The 20,307-nt window shown below is 36.8% G+C and overlaps 1 protein-coding gene across 8 annotated transcripts in view; it reads right to left on the bottom strand.

Annotated features, from left to right (window-relative positions):
* PCBP3 (poly(rC) binding protein 3) overlaps positions 1-20,307 on the bottom strand; it is a gene marked incomplete at its 5' end in the record, with an annotated part of 62,846 nt that overhangs the window by 22,972 nt on the left and 19,567 nt on the right. For 4 of the 8 annotated variants that reach the window (XM_081312784.1, XM_081312788.1, XM_081312785.1 and 1 more), the window contains 5 exons: positions 4,820-4,861; positions 14,804-14,878; positions 16,963-17,091; positions 18,564-18,695; positions 19,585-19,701. In XM_081312784.1, coding sequence (XP_081168910.1) covers positions 4,820-4,861; positions 14,804-14,878; positions 16,963-17,091; positions 18,564-18,695; positions 19,585-19,701 — 495 coding nt within the window. Of the gene's footprint in view, positions 1-4,819; positions 4,862-14,734; positions 14,879-16,962; positions 17,092-18,563; positions 18,696-19,584; positions 19,702-20,307 lie in introns of all 8 variants that reach the window. The other 4 variants (XM_081312782.1, XM_081312783.1, XM_081312786.1 and 1 more) reach the window with 2 other exon arrangements.

The raw sequence follows: 20,307 nt of genomic DNA, 5'->3' as shown, positions 1-20,307 counted from the left end.
AACTAGCTCAAAATCAGCCAGCTGACTTCATGCCTAAGGCAGGACTAGTACTTATAGTCTCCCAGTTTCTAGTTTGATGCCTTAATCATTACATCAAACTGGCTCTCAAGTGACCCTTAAAACCAGAGAAACAGAAAAGCCTCCTTCGTCAACCAAGCTAACCTACTATGTCTTTATTGCCATCAGATGCAGTGTCCGTATTTCAGATGGATTTAACAGAAGATAAAAAAAATCAGATGGGAGAGAGATAAATAGAACATTTGTATTTCATGCATTTTCAGAAGGTGAGACGTTGAATAGTACATAGGCAACATAAAATGGAGAAGTTGTAAGTTGTAAACAATTGTCAGAATAGACTTCTGATTGCAGTCTATGTGTGGGAGGGAATTCTACTTGGTGGTACCAAATTTGCAGGGGCTAAAGACCACAAAACAGGTATTAGAATTGCAGGTAACCAGAAAACATGGTTGTCTACTTCTCAGGTCCATGAAGCAGGGAGCAAGAAAGAGCTCTGTCTCTCCAAATCTCACCCACAGTCCCCAATTGTTTGAAAGAGTAGAATACATATCTGAGAGTTTCAGTTGTGTGTCCATAATGCACATATACAGGATATAGTAAAAGATACTACAAATTGTTTGTATTGATGGGGAAAGAAATCCTATTTTTAAAATTCATGTTTATAGATTCTCATGCACTACATTACATACTGTTCAGTATTATAATGTAATCTAATTTTTCCATCAAGAATTTTAGAACTTGGGACCCAATGGAACATTTGTTAAAACCTTAAAGCTATTGTTTATTCATCATATCATACTAATATCTGTGCCAGACCTTTAGAAATTCCAAAGGGCAGGTTTATAATAGTAATCCATGATGAGAAGGGCTTGCCCTTTTAAATACTCAGTATTTCAAACCACTTCCTACTTATAGGATTTTATGGAGATAGTATCTGGGCTTCTAAATTCCATCCAATTCCACAAAACAGAAATATGTTATAATAATTTAGTAATTTATCCATTATCATACATAAGAAAAAACTGAAGTTTTGGAAAAATAATGCATGGTCCCTCTCTGGATCCAAAGTGAACTGCTCATCTCCAAAAAGAAGTTTTAGGTGTGCATATTTTTTATTTCATTTCATTTATTTATTTGTATCCCACCTTTATTATTTTTACAAATAACTCAAGGCAGCAAAAATATCCAACCCACTTTCCTCCTCTTATTTTCCCATAGCACCAACCCTATGAGGAAGGTTGGGCTAACTGTCACTCAGCTGGCTTTCATGACCAAGGCAGGACTTGAATTCATGATCTCCCACTTTCTAGCCTGGAGTCTTAACTACTAGACAAAACTGGCTCTAGTGAGTATATATTATTCCTTGAACATTTCTTTGTATTTACACATCAGTTAGTCACATAGTAAGTTTCTTATATAAGGACAATGAGGAAAGAAAGAAGATGGTATGATTTTTATTTTACTAAAGATGCAAAATAATTTTTCATTAAAAAGAAATTGTTTTAGAATTCTGGTTTTATTTATTTATTCATCATATTTATATAGCTTCCCATCTCACAATCAAGTGACTGGGCAGCATGCAACAAAGTTAGAAAAGTTTTAGCTCCTTGGAACACTTCTATCAGTGTAAACTTTGCTGTTTTGTGAAGTATGGGCTGCTAACTGTCCTGGACATTTAACCACCAATCCGCTGTTTCTAAAGCCAGATTGCAAATGTTATATATTCCCTAGAAGCTATGTAATTTGGGTAACCACTTATGTAATCATTTGGTTAAGCAAATTAATTACAGATACCTAATGTACAACAATAAAAAACCCACAATCTCTTTTCCTTCATTTACTTAACTCTTGACAGCACACTAGGGAAAATATACAAATATGCATATATTACAGATGTCTGAAAGACTGAAAATGAATATAAGTATCATTTTACAAACCTTTTACATTAAATCTCAGTTAACAGTCCTGGAATTCTGTGCATTTTTAAAAAAGAACCAGAAACTGGGTTGTACTGAAATACTGCAGGGATTAAGGTAAACGAATTTCAATCAATTGTATATTCCAAAATTTGAGATGGATAATTGTGTTTATAAAAAAGACCTTTTTTTAAGCTCTCTAATACCAATGTTTTGGATTTATGCATAAACATTTAATCAGACAACAATGGCCAGAACTAAGAAAACAGCTCAAAATCAGCACAAAGAATTGTGCTGTTTTCACTGATTACAATCTAAACTGAAACATGTGATCAATAAAATCTTACTTTAGCAACTGAAGTTTTTCTAAACTGATGAGATTTCTTGCATCTAGAAAGTGTTCTGTGTTGCTCTCTCTGGTTAAGGATGTGCTTTGTAAGATGTGATAACATTTCTTATTTGAGAAATAATGACATTGATTTCCATGGACTGATCTGCTCTTTATTATCTCCTATCCCACTCCTGTTTGTTGCTCTCTTTTGGTTTTGGACTGAACCAGCTGAGAATAAATTATTAAAATGTAATGAGTTTTTGCTATAGCTATATCACTTTTCTTTTTCACTTACTGCTATAAACACACTTGGACCATGGTATTTTCTCATTTTTATTGTAGAATTTTATTAAACTAATTTTTTTAGAACTTGTAAAATTTTATTAAACTAAAGGAGAGAGGTAGTAGATTCCCCTCCTCCTTTGTAAATAATGATCATTAGGATCTTTTTCTGAAGAAGAAAGACCTTGAGTCATAGCTGCATGATGTACCGTATATTGATTGGTTATGTGGTTAACCTTGAAATTTTAATTTCATATTGTCCAGTGTTCTGTATCACCCTGAAGCCCTCATGCAAAGTTCTTTATTATGGGTAGCTATACTACTGTGTAAAACCAGCAAAGAGATAAAAAGATAATTAATAGTTTAAAGGAGAATATTTGTAGCTCAGGGTTGAAATGAGGGGTCTCTGAAACTTGGTGTCAGATCTGCCTGGCTTGGCTTGTGGGGTCCTCACAGGCATCCTGCCCTAAAGAGAAGAAGGGGAGAAGGATGAAAGGGAAAAGAAGGGGGAAATGAAAGAAGGAAAGATAAAAGGGCAATAAAGTTTTGTGTGTATGTGATAGGAAATTGGGAGTGGGGAATGAAAGGTGAGAAGGACCAGGGCAGCTGAATCCTGTTTGCACCAGCATCTCATGGCCAGGCACCCTGAGAAGTATGTGGATTGTCCGCAAACATCTTTGAGTTCTCAAAACATCTTGGCAAGCTGTGGTGGGCTGGAAATGGCCTGGTCATGGAGGGAGGGATGGGCTGGGGGCAAACCTATACCTTATGTTGCATCCAGCAAGCGCAGGGATTTCAGAGCTGGCTTGACTTTACTGCAACCGTCACTCTCAGTAACAGAACCCTTTGCTTTAACCAAATGTAGCTGAAGGCTTTTCTTTCCTAAGGGATCAGATTGGGGCAGGTCAGACATATCAATTTTCCATCCCTACATGTTGAAAGTCCATGCATGAGAAACAGGCTTAAGTTTGTTGAACATGTTTCCATATCTTCCATATTTTTATGTATTGTATATTTCTCCTAATACGTTCAGTGTTATATGCAGTTGATCAGATAGATATTTTCTAAGCAACTGTTATTTATAACTATATTTTATTACATTTCTCCTAAGAATGTATTTCTGATCAGAGAACAGTAATTAATTTCACTTTCCCAATATTTAGGCTATACATTTTCTCTTCCATCCATAAATACATAAGCAAGCAAGCATAAAGCCTTAGACATTGAAAACAGATAAAAATGAAGCCTAGATTTTCCCCCCCTCCCTGTATAAAATTCAGTGTGAGCATCCATTGGCAGCATAGTATGGCCTAAATAAAACTCATTCATAATCTTCATTTTGCAGTGAAAGAGACAACAGTTGGTATTAAGCTCATTTATGAGAAGCATTTTTGCAAATGTTGTTTCAGATGTTATTTATATGATTTTTTATGTTAGAAAGGAAGGAACATAAAGTAAGAGCCATGGTGGCATAGTGGTTAGAATGCAATATTGCAGGCTAACTCTGCTCACATTGCCAGGAGTTCAATTCCTTCTATCCTGACCAGCTCAAGGTCGACTCAGCCTTCCATCCTTCTGAGGTTGGTAAAATGAGGACCCAGATTGTTGGGGGCAATACGCTGACTCTGTAAACCGCTTAGAGAAGGCTGTAAAGCACTGTGAAGCGGTATATAAGTCTTATTGCTATTGCTATTAAGAAAAAATATTTTTACTAAAGATATAAATAATAAAACAAATAATGATGCCCACTTCTGCTTTGGAATGACAACTGGAGAACAATAATGAACTGTTCCCCCCTCCCCCAAATTCTAAAAATAAGGGATTCAGCATCAGCAGAAATTCTCTCTTCCCTTTCATTATAACTAAGGAAATGTAAAGTATCTTGAGCTCTTGGCAAAAAGGTGGAATATAAATTAAATAAATAAACAAAGACTAAGGAAAATAGCAAGGATTCTGGGTATAACCACATCATAAAATAAGAAGATGCAGAAACAGGTTGTTTATTTCATTATCAGCAATTTCTATGGCAGAAAAATAAAATAAAAGGAAAGGCTCTTTAATGGCTAATATCAGGGAACAAAAAATTTAGTAAAGGGATAGCACAGAAAAATTTTGGTAATTTAACAACAGGCCAAGTCCTCAATAGAAATAGAATTGAGTCAATTATTTTGAGAAAAGCATATTAATATTAATTATTAATATTAATATTACTCATTTGACAAAGCATGCAGGTAACATAGAATACATCTACAAATAATAAAGAAAAACTCACATCTGGATGTGGAATTGCATATTGTCCTTGAATCGTATAGGCCTGGAAAAAAAAGCAGTGTAAGACACTGACACAGTGACCAGTTGCTATAGGCTTTACTTCATGCTGAACTTGTATCACTAATCGACATAACAACAATATGTTAGGATCCTCCATAGTCTGCAATATTTGAGTCTGTCTGTCACATCAAGGACATTGTTATATACCTATATAATGCTATACTATAAAGTGGGTCTAGGCCTAAAGTATATAATAAACTGGAATTTAACTGAACCCCTAAAAATATTTACCCAATGAAGCATTTTCTAATGTTGTTAGCAATTAACCATTTCTACCCTTCCTAAGCTTTTGGCTCTGGCACACAAGCAAGTGAAAGTCAAGCAGGAACCAACAACCAACAGTGAAGCCGGAAGCTAAGACTGGGACCAGATGGTGTTTCCAAATACCAGTTGCACAGCCTCACTCCCCTCTTTAAGCGGGCAGCCTGAGGCTCATCCCCTCCTCCCTTTAATGTAGGCCTTTCAGCTAATTTTCATTCCACTCTACAGCATTTCTTCATCTACTTTGAGGGGCAGTGTTGGAGGGAGAAAATTTTTGAATAATTTCTCTAAATAGATTAAAGAGTTTCCATTAAGAGTGGTCCTTGTATGAATGAAAAAAAGTAAGTAGTTACACTCTTACTAGTCCTCTCAGTTACTCCCTGTGAAATGACCTCACCTAAGTACCTGGCAGCTGAACAGAGACCTTGGACTGGTAGCTGGGAAATGACTCACCATTATCCTTGCATAGCAAGAATGGCACAGTTAACCAGGCATTCCTCTTTCAAAAAGATACTTGTTCCCATTTGTTCCCAGGCCAAGCTTAAACTATTATAAACCAGGCCCACAAGAATACCTACTTTCTTTTTACACAAGTAAGTGTTCCCTCTTAATTCAAGTTTAACTTGTTTTACAACTCCATTAGGGAAGAGGGAGAGAGCCTTTGGCACAGACTCTGCCATATTTATGCTCTATTCAGAGGTAAACAAAAGTCCTTTCTGAAACAGCTACTGCATGTCCCCAATTCTCTCTCTCTCTGCTCTAACTTCTACCAAGAATAAATATTTATCTCAATTAAGCTTTGGGCTGCTTACAGAGATAGTGGTGGGTGGCATTTGTCTTAGCCAATGGTTAGGAACAGATCAATATTTCCTTCTGGATTTCTCAGCTAAAAAAATAACAATTTTGATAAACCTTGCAATGGGGACTTCAAGGAAAGACCACCAGAGCTAGCTAAGGGGAACTGCGCCCTGATTGTGCACATTTCCCATCCTTTCTAAGAGAGCTGCTTGTCTGGATTCAATTGTGCAAGCCTTGGATAGCCATAATTTCCTATATTGCAAAATTGCTGTGACTGGCAATAGGCATGCAGTTGTGAGTGTAAACAATGATTGGTTTGTGATGCCATCCATTGCAACATTGCTGTTGATAGGCCAAGCAAAAGGTAAGGTTTGACATCTGACATGTGCCAAGACATATTGTAGACCAGATATTTAGATTAAATTTGGCAAATCCTTCCCAAGGATGTGGGATAAGCAGATGATATTTGATGGTATTAAAGATATTGTTACAGAATGTCAGGGGTTCTAAGTAAAATTGCCTTTTACAATTGAATTATAATATTTTTTTTCAATCCCAATGATGTTCAAGTGATGCTCCAGTTGGTTATTAAATAAAATTATATGGCTGGTCACCAGACAGAATTTTACACTGGATTAGCAACCAAACATGATACTATATAATTTCATATAATTATATGATTTTATATATGTTATGTCAGACATGTCACTGATCATCTAGAGAGCTACATTTGATAGGCCCTAGACTACAGGCCTTTTCTGCTGTGGCACCCATTTTGTGGTATCTTCTTGCCCCAGATATAAGTCTGGCATCATTAGTCCTAAACTTCTGAAGATCTCTCAAGACCTGTATACTCTCTTCAGTTCTGCTCTTTAGTATCATCCCTTTCCCAATTTTAAGCAACAATGCTGCGACATCAGTTAGATTGCAAATACTGGTACCATATGTTAAGCTTCATTGTTGAATGGTGACATTGAAACTAAGCAGAATAGAATAACAGAGTTGGAAGGGACCTTGGAGGTCTTCTGGTTTAACCCCCTGTTTAAGCAGGGAGACCCTTATTTATTTATCCTTATTTCTAGGTTGCTTCTCTCCTTGATTAGTTTCCATCCATTGTTTCTTGTCTTGCCTTCTGGTGCTTTGAAAATAGGTTGACCCCTCTTCTTTGTGGCAGCCCCTCAACTATTGGAACACTACTAGTCCTTCTTTTCATTAGATTAGACATACCCAATTCCTGCAAATGTTCTTCATGTTTTAGCCTCTAGCCCCCTAATCATCTTTTTTGCCCTTTTCTGCACTCTTTCCACAGCATATGTTTTATAATATGGTGACCAAAACTGGATGGTCTTACTAAGGCTTTATAAAGTGGTACTAATACTTCATGTGATCCTAATTCTATTAGTGCAACCTAGGGTTACACTGTTGTTGTTTTTTTGCTGCTGAGACACAATGCTGGCTCATATTTTACAATAGCAATAGTACTTAGACTTATGTACTGCTTCATAGTGCTTTACAGCCCTCTCTAAGTGGTTTACAGAGTCAGCATATTTCCCCCAACAATCTGGCTCCTCATTTTACCGATCTTGGAGAAATGGAAGGCTGAGTCAACCTTGAGCCAGCCAGAATTGAACTGCTAAATACAGTTAGCCTCCAATACTGCAGTCTAACCACTGCGTGACCACAGTTCTTTTAAGTGATTGTCCACTAGGACTCCAAAATCCCTCTCACAGTTGCTATTAAGCCAAGTTTCACCTAATCTGTACCTGTACATTTGGTTTTACTTGCCTAAGTGAAAATCCTCCTTTTCTCTACATTGAATTTCATTTTGTTAGGTAGGGCCTAGTGTTCATGTTTATTAAGATCCATCTCGATCTTGAGCCTATCTTCTGGGGTGTAGGCTATTCCTGCCAGTTTAGTGTTATGTGCAAATTTGATGAGTTCCCCTTCTATTCCCTCATCTAAATTTGTTTATGAAGATATTAAAGAGTACTGGGCTTAAAATGGAACCTTGGTGTACCCCACTGCTTACTTCCCTCCATGTAGATATCTTCCCAAGTATTGGTGTCAGACTGTAGTTTTTCCTTTTTGGAAGATTGGGACATCAGTTCTTTTCCAATCCTCTGATAGTTCCCTGGTGCTCCAAGAACTTTGAAAGATATGGTTCAATGGTTCCGAGATCACATCTGCCAGCTCCTTCAGAACTCTGGGATGTAAACCATCAGGTCCCAGTGACCCAGTAGGTTTGAGACCCAGGAGATGGGTGAACTTGGAGGTGGTTTATTTATTATTTACATCCAACCATGTATTATTCTCTTTACCTGTTTTAGGTCTGCTTCTATCATTCTTAATATTAATGATATTATATAATAGTTTTAACTAATAATTGTCTTATTCATATACTGTTTTTACTGGTTTGTTTTATGCCTTCAGACTTAATTTCCATGAGATGGGCAGCCACATAAATTTGATTAATAACATAAATATTATATAATTATAAAATATAATTATATAATATATAATATAATCATCATCATCTGGAGCACCACTTAAACACAATCAGCACTGACAAAATAATTTCACTGTTATTATTTCATCAAGGAATAACACAATACAGAGAACAAACAAAAATTCACTTATTTTCCTGTTGTTTTTTGGAAATGTGAGTCTCATTGAGGAACATATGCCTTTTTCCAAGTAATATCATAAAGTGCCCAGTGGGGTAGTTTTCTAATTCATATTTGATATAGCCAAATTATTTAGCTATTGTAAAAATGTGTTTAATCTGTTATTCTGCCTAATGTGTCAATAACTATAAGGTTGAGTTTTTCCATGAAGTATCTTTTTCAATAGTTAGATTATTATTTTCTCATTATTATCAACTTTTCACAAAAAGGCTATGATGGTAATCAGTGTATAGGTATGAATACTTCCATTGTAAAGAATGAGGAAGTCTGGCAGAAAAACATTTTATTTCCTAAGAGTTTGTGGCTGAACTAAATAGAATTTTGCATTTTCCTTATTTAAGATTTCCCAGCTCTAAAAAATCTACAGTCAAATGTTCTGTTTCTGAAACTCAAAGACAAGTGAGATGGGATGTAAATCCATGGGGTCGCGATGGGTCGGACACAACTTCGCAACTAACAACAACAACAAATCTATGGCCTCATAAAAAAGGACCTGCTATAAGATTTCTTAGTCAAGATGCTTCATATACTTCCTTTGTGGTCCAGTTTGCAGGGCTAGACTCTACCAAAGTTTAGATCTTAAACATATTGCCCAGTAAAAAACAATATATCTTTGTTTGGCTGATAAAAATGTGGTATTAGCACGTTTCCACATATGCTTGTTTTACACACTTCTAATCCTTTTTGTGAAAAAGACAGAATCACTGATGTATGTAAGGTAGTAGAATTCAGTAAAAAAACAACCACAGTCACAAAACCCCTAAGCTTCTAATTCTTATTAATTCTTTCCATTGAGGAGCAGACATTTTTCTCTTTTAGCTTCTTCTCTATTGGGGATTTATAAATAAAAACTTTGCAAACTATAAAACAACTTTCTTTTTATTAACAAAAGGAAATAAAGAACACTTTATAAGCAACAATAAATGTGCCAAAGGAAAGCATTTTTCATAAGTGATTTAAAGACACTTCCATTTAAATAGACTAGAAAGATGAACAATCACACATAAAGGGAGAGTAAAGACAGCAGAGGAAAATGAATGAAAAATTTAGTTGAATTTCAAAATCAAACCAACTCGGTTTCTTAACTAAGGGTTCAATACTTGTAACTGCAGAGAAGTGATCAGTGCTTGAGATGAGACGGAGGGATTCACTTTCAATGCATTTATCTATTTTTTATTTCTCTTTTGTTTTAATACTTATATTTTATCAGTTGCCCTGTTTGAAGACAGTGACACCAATTAAACAGAAAAAGATGTCACCAATGGAAAAGTGTGTTACCTTGCATTAAGCAAAGTAATTCTCTATTTTCATTCCAACACACCAACCTTTTGGGTTATATAAGAAAGGGCTATTTTTTAATAAATAAAATAAATCTAGATAAAAGAAACAAGAACCTTTCACACAGGTTATGACATATGGACAAAGGTCTTATTTTTGTATCACTGTATTTTTTATTAGCAGGATGATTCATTTATGGGATCTCTTCAATTGCAGATAGCCTAATGTGTTTTTTTTCCCAACCCTGAAAAAATTTGTTACCTGAATGAAAACTACCTTTTAGTTGGCTGACTCCTATGTTTGAGCCTCTGACAATCAGTTTTGATGACTGCTAAAATGGTTTGGTATGTCAGTTGTTGAGTGAAAATCTAGCTATGGCATCTCCCTGTCAGATGGCTCATGCTGTGTTTTCTTTTTTGAGGCTTGTTGGATTCTGACCTTAAGCTTAGAATCCAACAAATACCAATGTATGAAAATACCATATGAATATCTTGTATTTAAATGGTAGCGGTAATGTTATTATTCTATTGTATACTGAATATTTATTTATGGTGCTGTTGCAAGAGGCAGGAAAGTTGATGTTCCTGCACCTCCTCCTTTAGTCAACTAAATGAGTCCATATAACATAATGTATTAAGTGATGGAGATCCCTAATTGTTTCCTTCTCTTGAAGCAATTTTTACTCAATGGACCTATACTTCATTTATTATATCAGTTCCTTCTGTTTCACTCTCCCTTTTGAGAAGCAAAAGTTGGACCCAAAGCTCTTTCAACAGACTGAGACTTAAGAGAAAAGGCTGCCCTGAACAAACATTTCCAATTATAGTAGGTTGGATCATTTTAGCATTTTTGTTCTTCAAAATTGAATTTTGTTTCTTTTTAATATACAATTATAACAAAGGGACTGCAAAGGTGTTAAATTTTTAGGTAAGCTAGTAATGGTCAATTAGTGAGGCAAATGATTTAGATTGAGAACAAATGATTGGGGGTTGTCAAATAATTTACTATTTTGACTCACTCAAGTCTCTGTCAGTTGCAAAGGAAAATACATAGGTACAATTTTGCGGGGTTGGACCACTTCTTTCATATTGCTACCAAATCCAACCTGCCCCAGACCATTATTAAAGCAGCATTTCGGAGAAGAAACTCCCCACATGATGTGTTCCTCAGCTCAAAGCAGCCAGAGGCTCTGTTGTATGTTAGCTATGGATATATTTCAGATCATATGTCTGTTAGTGAGTCAACCACATTATTCACTTTGTCTTAAAATATTATATTTCCTGTTTTCAAGCACTAATCTTATTTGGCCACTGGAACCAAACATTTTATTTCATTAAATGAGAATGTACAATTACTTGCTATATGGAAAGCTGAGATTCATCCAGATACATTTTATTGTATAAATTAGCTAACAATCAAGATAGGGTGATGCAAGTATTTCAAGTAGACCCTGGTGGACTTGGGATGTTTTTCTGAAGTTAATACAAAACTTAAGCAGTCAAAAAAAAGATGTACTATTTAGGGTGACAAATTTTAGAAGAAATGCTAATAATGAGAGACTTTAACTACCTGGACATGTGTTGAAAAACTATTTCAGGAAAAACTGCAAAGTTTCCAAAATTCTCTGGTTTTTCTGAATGCTTCATTTTCCAGAAAGTTGAAGAAGAGACAAGAGAACTGGTGATCCTAATGAACAGAAGATGCAAAACTAAGGAGAACCTTGGAAAGAATGTTGATACAATCTGGGAGTTCAAGTGTTCCAAAAACAGACTGGAGCATAATCATAAATATACACTAAAAGTTAATTTCAACAAGTTGAGAGAAATGCTAAATCTGATTGCTTTGACAGGAATCCTTAGGTCAAAGGAAGAACAGGAGGAGGAGCACTGGAAATACAATAACACATCATTCCAATGAGAGGAAAAAATGGGCAGCTTAGAAAACTGTTGTGGGTGCATTGGGTAATTTTGACTAAGCTAAATGTTGAAGATATAATATATAGAAAACAGAAAGTGGTTTGTAATTTCCAAGAAGTATTAGCAAGTAGCTAATATTTGCTGAAAGAAATCAAGTTTAAATTGCAAAAGTTAACTTCAGCTTGCAAGGGAAGTTGAAAGCAGTAAAAAGAGCTTTTTTGGCTATTCTACCATTTTTTCCTGGCAGTGGGCCTCCTCGATCTGAAGAAAAAGAGGCTGACTCGATGTTATTCTGTTGTGTTAAAACAGAAATATGGAGCAGGACAGGCACTTTATTAGAGAACTGGAGGCTGGAAAATGCTGATATCTTCAGAAAATTAAAAAGGAGGACCTGAGGAATTACAGATTAGTCATCCTGATATTGAAACTGGAAAATTTTTGGAATAGATTATTAAGCATTTTGTGAGCATTTAGGAAAGAATGCAGTGCTTGGAAGGCTAGCAGAGGCCTATCAAGAATTATGAGGTTCAGCAACCTGATCTTTTTTTTCCCTAACCATTTAGTTGGTCATGGGGATATGCTGTAGTAATGCATCTTGAGTTCAGCAAACATTCAACAAAGTCTCCCATTAAATTTTAGTAGAGAAGATGGAAAAATGAGGGCTAGACTATGTTGCCATAAGTAGATTACAGAACTGGTTGCATAATTGTTCTCAACAACTGTATGTTTGTGTTTTCCCATCATTTGAAAAGTAATGCCAAAGTTGTGAACTGCAGGACTCAATTCTGTTCAATATATTTGAGAGCTAGTTTGGTCTAGTGGTGAAGTCACCAGATTAGAAAACAGGAGACCAGAGTTCAAGTCCCCCCTTAGCCGTGAAAGCCAGATGAGTGACCAGTTCCTGTCTCTCTGTCCAACTCACCTGGCAGGGTAGTTGTGGGGAAAATAGGAGGAAGAAGATGTGTTGGACATGTTTACTGCCTTGAGTTTTTGTAAAAAAATAAAAGCGAGATACAAATAAATTAATTAATATTTATAAATGACATAGATGACAAGTTACAAAATTATACAAATATAGAAGTATTTTCTTATGGGAAAATACCAAGAGTCACAAGAACTTTGACAGGCAAGAAGGATGGAGAGAAATCAGTAAAATGAATTTCAACAATGATAAATGCAAATTAAAGGCACAAGTATAGGATAGACGGACTATATTGCAGAGGTCCCCAATCTTTTGAGCACCAGGGACCAGTTCTGTGGAGAGAGGTTTTTCCATGGACCAGAGGGTGCATGGTTTTGGGTGCTGCCAGCACCCCACAGATGGGGCTTTGCTTGTTTGTGCAGACCAGTTGCTGGCATGCTGCGGCCCGGTACTGGTCCATGGACCAGTTGGAGACCCCTACTATATTGGATAGCAGTATGGCAGAAAGAAAGTGTGTTGGCACATGACATAGAACAATGTGATGCCAAAACTGTCAATATAGTACTTGACTGTATCACCAGAAGTAGCATCTAAATCAAGAGAAACAATTCTTCCTCTCTATTCTCTGATAAGAGGGACACGGTGGCTCAGTGGGTTAGGACGCTGAGCTTGTCGATCAGAAGGTTGGCAGTTTGGCAGGTCGAATCCCGAGTGTCACGTAACAGAGTGAGCGCCTGTTACTCATCTCAGATTCTGCCAACCTAGCAGTTCAAAAGCATGTAAAAATGCAAGTAGAAAAATAGGGACCACTACGGTGGGAAGGTAACAGCGTTCCTCTTCGGCTTTGAAATGGAGATGAGCACTGGCCCCTAGAGTTGGAAACGACTAGCACACATGTGCAGGGGAACCTTTACCTTTACCTTTTATTTTCTGATAATTATTGCATTCAGTTCAGGTCACTGCATTTCAGAAAAGAAATGGGCAAACCTGAGCATGTGTTGAGGAGAACAACAGAGATGATTGAGGACCTGGAAGTAAGGAACAGTTGCAGGCACTGGTAGGTTGAGTTTACAGAAGAGAAAACTACAGGAAGACATGATAAAAGGGTCGCCATTTTGTTGGGAAGAGAGTGCAGATTTGGAGGCATTTCAGAAGATTGAAAAAGAAATAATAGGTTTAAATGGCAAGGTTGGAGAGCAGGAAGAATTTTCTAATGTTCAACAATGAAAGTGACTGAATTGGTAGATGATGAGCTTCTTTACCAGAGGTCTTTGAACAGAAGTGGGAGCACTTTAAGTAGTGGATTCCTGAATTGGAAGTTTGGACTAAATGATTTCCAAGATCTCTTCCAAATCTTGTGTTCTCTGATTCCCTGAAGTATCTTTTTACTTTACATGTGCTTCATGAGCACTGAAAGGTAAATAAATTATGTAATACTGAATGTAAAAATAAACATAAGCTTATGAAACTTTAGGACAAGATAAACAGGAATTACTTTCCTTCTACAAGTATTTGCCAGCATCTTACTGAAATACTGTGTAAAGGTCATAGTGTAATAGATAATGTGGAATATTTGGTGGATATTTTCCCCCAATTCCTTTCTTAGAAGACAGACCATTTGCTATGTATTGCAACCTCTGAATTCTTTCTGAATGATATTTTATAAAGTATCCTTGCCTTTTTGTGAGGTCAGCCAACTCCCAGCTGTATTTATGGGTGATGAATTTATGTAGAATCAGCTCACATATATCTATTGTTCTAGATCTTAGTTGATAATATTTTTTGTCTTGTGATTTCAGCAAAGACTGGGGAAAGTCTGCCTTGTGTGATAAAGACCCCTATTTCCTTTTGTTGCACCAGACAGTATTCATACTGCTTATTCAGTTGCTACCCACAGTGCTTTGCAAACAAAGAGCTTTGAGTCCACTTTTCCTGGTGTAACGGGAAAGGGATGACACCATGCAAGTGAAAAAGCAACAAAACCTGAGTGGACTAACAGGCAGCGGCTGGTGCTGCAGTAAAAGGCTGAGGTTGGCAGTGGAGGCTGCAAGTGGGTCGGCTCTTACCTGACCACCTGCAAAAATGACAGGGGTGGAGGCAGGCTTTGGGCGATAGGGGATGGTGGCACCTTTTGGTGGGGACTAGGAAAAGGGACAAGGAGAGGGAGAGAGAACATTAGACCACATTTCCTGAAACGGTAGCAAAAAGAGTGTTAGAGGGCAACCGAACATGTACAAATCAAACCATACTTAACATGAACTGATAAAGTTAACTCTGCAAGGTTTTGTTACCAGACCAGAAACTAAAGGCAGAATCATTTAGTGGACCATTGATTGTGGCCAGATGTTCATTTGCCTTGGGACTGCTGGGCACAAATTAAAGGCTCTCCTTTCCATTGATGACCTGTTTAAGACAGCAGCAGAGGGACTGTAGGGTTGCAAGGTTTCCAGCCCCCGGAAGACCACTTCCAAGAGCTTCCTCTGAGCCTTTGACCAAATTATGTCTTCCATTTTTTTCTGCTGCCACGAAGCTGCCCCTTTTATTTTAGTATTTTTGGACAATCACAAGATACATTTTTTAAAACTATTGCAAATAATTTAGTAATATAGCTCACTCACCCACTTCATTTTTTCCAAAGAGCCACCAATCTAGTGTGGTAGCCAAAAAGCCTGAATGTGGCTTCCTGAGACTTTCAAAAATTATTACCCAATTCTAATTTTTAATTAAGGGAGGAGAAGAAAATGACTAAATATATGACTGGAAAGTAACTGTAGTAAGTGTATTTAATGACATTTATCTAGAAATAAAATCAAATTAAGTTTTCCATGCTGGCTTTATTTGCTACTTTTGGGGGCAGTGCTGCTCTTAACTACTACTCGAAAGCCAACAAGAAATCGCACATCCCTGTGCTAAAGTTACTTATTGTTGGATTAACATTTGCTCCTCCACATGGCAGTCAAATCTAACTGTGCGAACCTTATTTATATTCTCATGTACTGCATATTAATTTGAATCATTTTTATTTTCTTTCAAAACTTGCATATGCAATGGTTATAGTTTGTTTTTTCAATTCCTTCCTAATATTTAGAATGAATGTGATTTCTGATGCTGCATATGCAAGTCACAATATTTGGATATTCTGAGAAGACATGTCTAAGGATGCCTTAGCAGGATCAGAAAACAATGCCAAGTGTATCAACCATTAATTTCACCAGTAAGGTTCAAGACAGTGAAATTCATGAAGAAAAACATAAAACAGAATTCTGGAAATAATGAACCCTGGCCTGGAGCCAATGGAGCATAATGAAATCATACATAGAAAGGTTATTTAATTACATGAAAAAATTTACATGCTGGAGAAGGATCTAGGTACTTTCTTAGCTGAAATATTCATGAAATTTTACCTTGAAAATCTGCAATGAAAAAAGATAAAGCACTTGCTTTTTGGGATACAATGGGGAAGCCCCTTTTTGACTTCAGTGAGGCTTTAAGCACCTTGCTATTATTGCAGCTAGAATTGCTCATTAACTTCAGCTACCAGGAATCTGCCCTTGCACTGATTTCTTCAACATCTTTTCATAAACATGAATACACCTACAACCCCCACTTAATCCAATATTATCAACACCCATTCTTCTTTCTAGATTTTCACATGCTAGGAAATACATTCTGTTGATAATTCCACAGCACATCACCTAACAGATATTAATGTTTGTTTTATTTTTGGATAAAAGTGCTCTAAAATCAAGAGAGCTTCATTTGAAAGTAGAGGATGGAGACAAATGGAAACCATGTACTGGTCTGATGCTAGAAATACCCTTGAGAGCTGAAGAATACAAATAATACTAGGAAATTGATGAATTAGAAAAATAGAAATAATGTTATTAGTGCAGTCCTCTTTTCATTCCCGTTTCTTTAGGTTTCTGGAGAATATAATTGTTTCATATTAAATCTGCAAAAACATATCCCACTCCATCTTTTATAACTAAAGTATATTTAATGACAATATAAACCAAATGGGCTAGTAGGTATTGCAAGCCTCCACTCCCTGAACTACTATTTTACCCTAAATCTTCACAGAATTGCTTTCTCATGTAGCCATCCAGAGCTGTTTTGAACCCCAGATTGGTTGAATGCTTGAGTAGGCAAGAACCAATAACAATCCATTCTTCAGTTATTTACATATGTTCCTTTTATACGTTACCCCTATTGTTACAAACTGTACCTCCAGCATCACCACACAAATCTGTTTGACACACTGGATAATTGCATCGGGGGTCCCTGAGATGGTCACTGCCCTTTCTGTAGAGTTGGGCAGCATATCCCCCGCCACCTGAACCTGAGCACCTGTAGACTGAAGAAAGGAAACAGCTTATTTTTTCTGCACAGGCATTTAAACATCCAGGTATAACCACTCTTTGCTCTCTTTTCATCTCTCTCTCTCCCTCTCCCTCTCCCTCTCTCTCTCTCTCTCTGTGTGTGTGTGTTTGTGTTTGTGTGTGTGTGTGTGTGTGTGTAAATCCATAAGAATCAACATTCTCTGGGAAATGAAAAAACCCTAAAATAAACAGTAACTAAATAATGGATAAACAGTGGTGTTGCTAATAGGTTAGAGTAGGAACAGTGCATGAGTAAAATAAAAAATAAAACCCAGTGATAAATTTGGCATTAAAAGATATGATATCAAGTTTGCCTCTTTCAGGTTGGCATTTAATAAGCACAGGTAGTTACCCCACCCTCCCTCCTTGTTTCAGTGACCAAGGCATGGAGGCAGCTCAATGAAAACCTTGGACAATGAATTGAGAGGGTAGGATGCTATCCTACTTCAGTAGCCTGGTCCAATACCGTTTGGTTGGCTTTAGAGATTAAACCATCCAGGCCTTTGAATTGAATCTCCAAATGGACAGACATCCATGGCAGATTTCAATGGATTACACGATCAGATTAGCCACTCCGAGATTACTGTTTTCTAGGCAATTTTCAACATAAAATCCAAACAGAAGATTATATATCATAGAATAACTACTGCAATATACTTTTGTCCATGTTTTAATTGTATATTATCTGAAATCATCAAAAATCACTCTGCTAACCTGGGCTAGCCGTACCATTAGGCAGAGTCAGGCAACTGTCTCATGCAGCTGTTATAGACAATTGGCCATCCAGTGCTCCAGTACTCCTGCCCACTTCCCACTAGAACAGCATCTCCCCCCCAAGAGACAAATGGCACCCCCTCTCTTGTGGTTACAGAAAGCCCTTAAGACCTGGCTCTGTTTCCAGGTTTGGGGTTAATGTATTTGTGGGGTTCCTATTACATTTTCTTATTATTATGGCTGTTTTTAATCCAGACTTTCCATTTTGTTTTAAATTTTTCATTGTTTTAACTACTGGTTTAGATTTTGTAAATCACCCAAATTTTACTAGAATGGATGGCCATAACATATTTAGACAAATAAATAAAAATAAATTACTAGTATTGTATTTTTGCTGATTCCACAACAGTGTTATATAAAACAGAATGGAACAGATGGAGGACAGTTATTCCCACAGAATGTCCAGCTAATTTATTTACTTTTTTTAACATATAAATAATATATTTATAATTGTAGTTTTGTCATCAATATTAACACCATTTCAATTTAGAACAGATGAACCAAATGAAATTTTCTATAAGTGGAAACTCTTGCCCTCAGAAGACATGAAGATTTTCAATGATTCCTGCTTCACATTATGACAATTGACTTCATGAAGATTTATGAATTAGAGAGGTTTAGAGACTCTCATAGAAAATAACTTTCTCTGCACATAGGGAAATCAGAGACTTACCTCCCTGATTTCTTTAATCTTGGAGCCTCCTTTGCCTATTAATGATCCACATTGGCTTGCTGGTACAACCAACCTTAATGTAACTGGTGGCTTACTTGTAGCTGTGCTGTTACTCATTGAGTTGATTATATCCTTTAAGAAGGGAGGGAGGGAGGAAGTTAGATTGGTACTTTATAAGAATGAACCAAGCATTTTTATCACATTGTGGAACTGTGAATGAGCAAATAGGAAAATAGAATTGGTTTTCTTCTGCCTAAGTTGTTAAAACCAGCAGATTTTTTTACATCTAGGAAATCTGTATCTTACATTTTACAATAGTTCTTCATCATTACCACTATTACACATTTAGGGCAATGTCAAAGGAACAGAATATGAACAAACTAAAAGAACTATTTTGTATTAATGTCCCTAGTACATTAAAGAGCTTGATGGCTCCGCGGTTAAAGGCGCTGAGCTTGTCAGCTGGAAAGCTGACAGCCTGGATTCAAGACCCAAGCACTGCATGACTTGCCCCATTTCCTGCCCACCTAGCCATTTGAAACTATGCAAATGCAAGTAGATAAATAGTTATCACTTTGGTGGTAACGTAACAGCGTTCCATGCTGTAGTCATGCTGGCCAAATGACCACAGAAATGTCTTCAGACAACACTGGCTTCTACAGCTAAGAAATGGAGATGAGCAGTGCCCCCTAGAATTGGACACAACTAGACAGTTAAAGTTAACTTAAATTTATTTTGCAATGCTAATCTCCTGAAAAAAATGACTGTATAATTGAGTGAACAAATATTTTTCAATCTGACATACCCTGATACACCTATATCACAAAAAATTCTCGGGTAGGGTATTTACTAGAACCATTCTTGATTCCAGACAGATCCCAAACTAAACCATAATGAAGTGATAGATCTGGTGCATGTGTACCAATTGTCACTATACCTATAATATTTTTTTAAAAAACCATTTTGAGGAGTTTTTCCCAAGAGTCAGTAGAAAATAAACATTTCCTTAGATGTTTCTTACCTCTTCAAATTTATAAGCAATCATTGCAAATGCTTTGAAGATGGCATCAGTAGGGCCTGTAATGGTCACAATCCTTTCTGGACAGTTTCCTTCTGAGATATTGATTCGTGCTCCACTCTATAATTGAGAGACCACATCTCGTTATACATAGGGGGGATGTTGAAAATATAGGATACTTGAGGGAGTTTCCAGTGACATCGCTGCAACACGGGTGCAGGGGAATGAAGCTCTGTTCTCCAAGCCCAATTTTTACCAGCTGGGGGGGGGGTCCAATAGGACCGAAAGTCACCCTGTAGAGGTGACTGGCCATAGGGCAAAACTGTGTAGATCGCGGGACAGTGGTAGCTGACCCGCTTGATCCAAAGTAGCCCTCAGGACCAGCAGCAAGAAAGGCTGACTGTACCCATGTGGTCAGCCAGAAGCAGCTGATCATCGGAGACAATGAATACTAACAAACGGAAAGCAAAACAGCTGATCTGGGTGAGACTACTTTCCTTACCTCTCTACAAGCAAAAAAATACTGGTTTTGGAAAAAAGCATTCAAAAGCAAGAAATCTCCAAGCTTTAGGGAGGGAGGGATTTTTTTTTCTACCCCTTCCTCCAGAACTAGAAGTGGCAGTTTAAGCTTTGGGGAAATTAAAACTGACTTATAACAATATTGTGGAGATAATTGAGGGATAAAAGAAGGATAATTTGGGAAACTTTTCCATTTATAATTCTTTT

Source organism: Vipera berus, assembly GCF_964194415.1.
Source record: "Vipera berus genome assembly, chromosome: 1".
In the NCBI taxonomy this organism is placed as follows: domain Eukaryota; kingdom Metazoa; phylum Chordata; class Lepidosauria; order Squamata; family Viperidae; genus Vipera; species Vipera berus.
The sequence above is the reverse complement of the archived record's forward strand: the minus strand, read 5'-3'. Positions and strand labels throughout refer to the sequence as shown.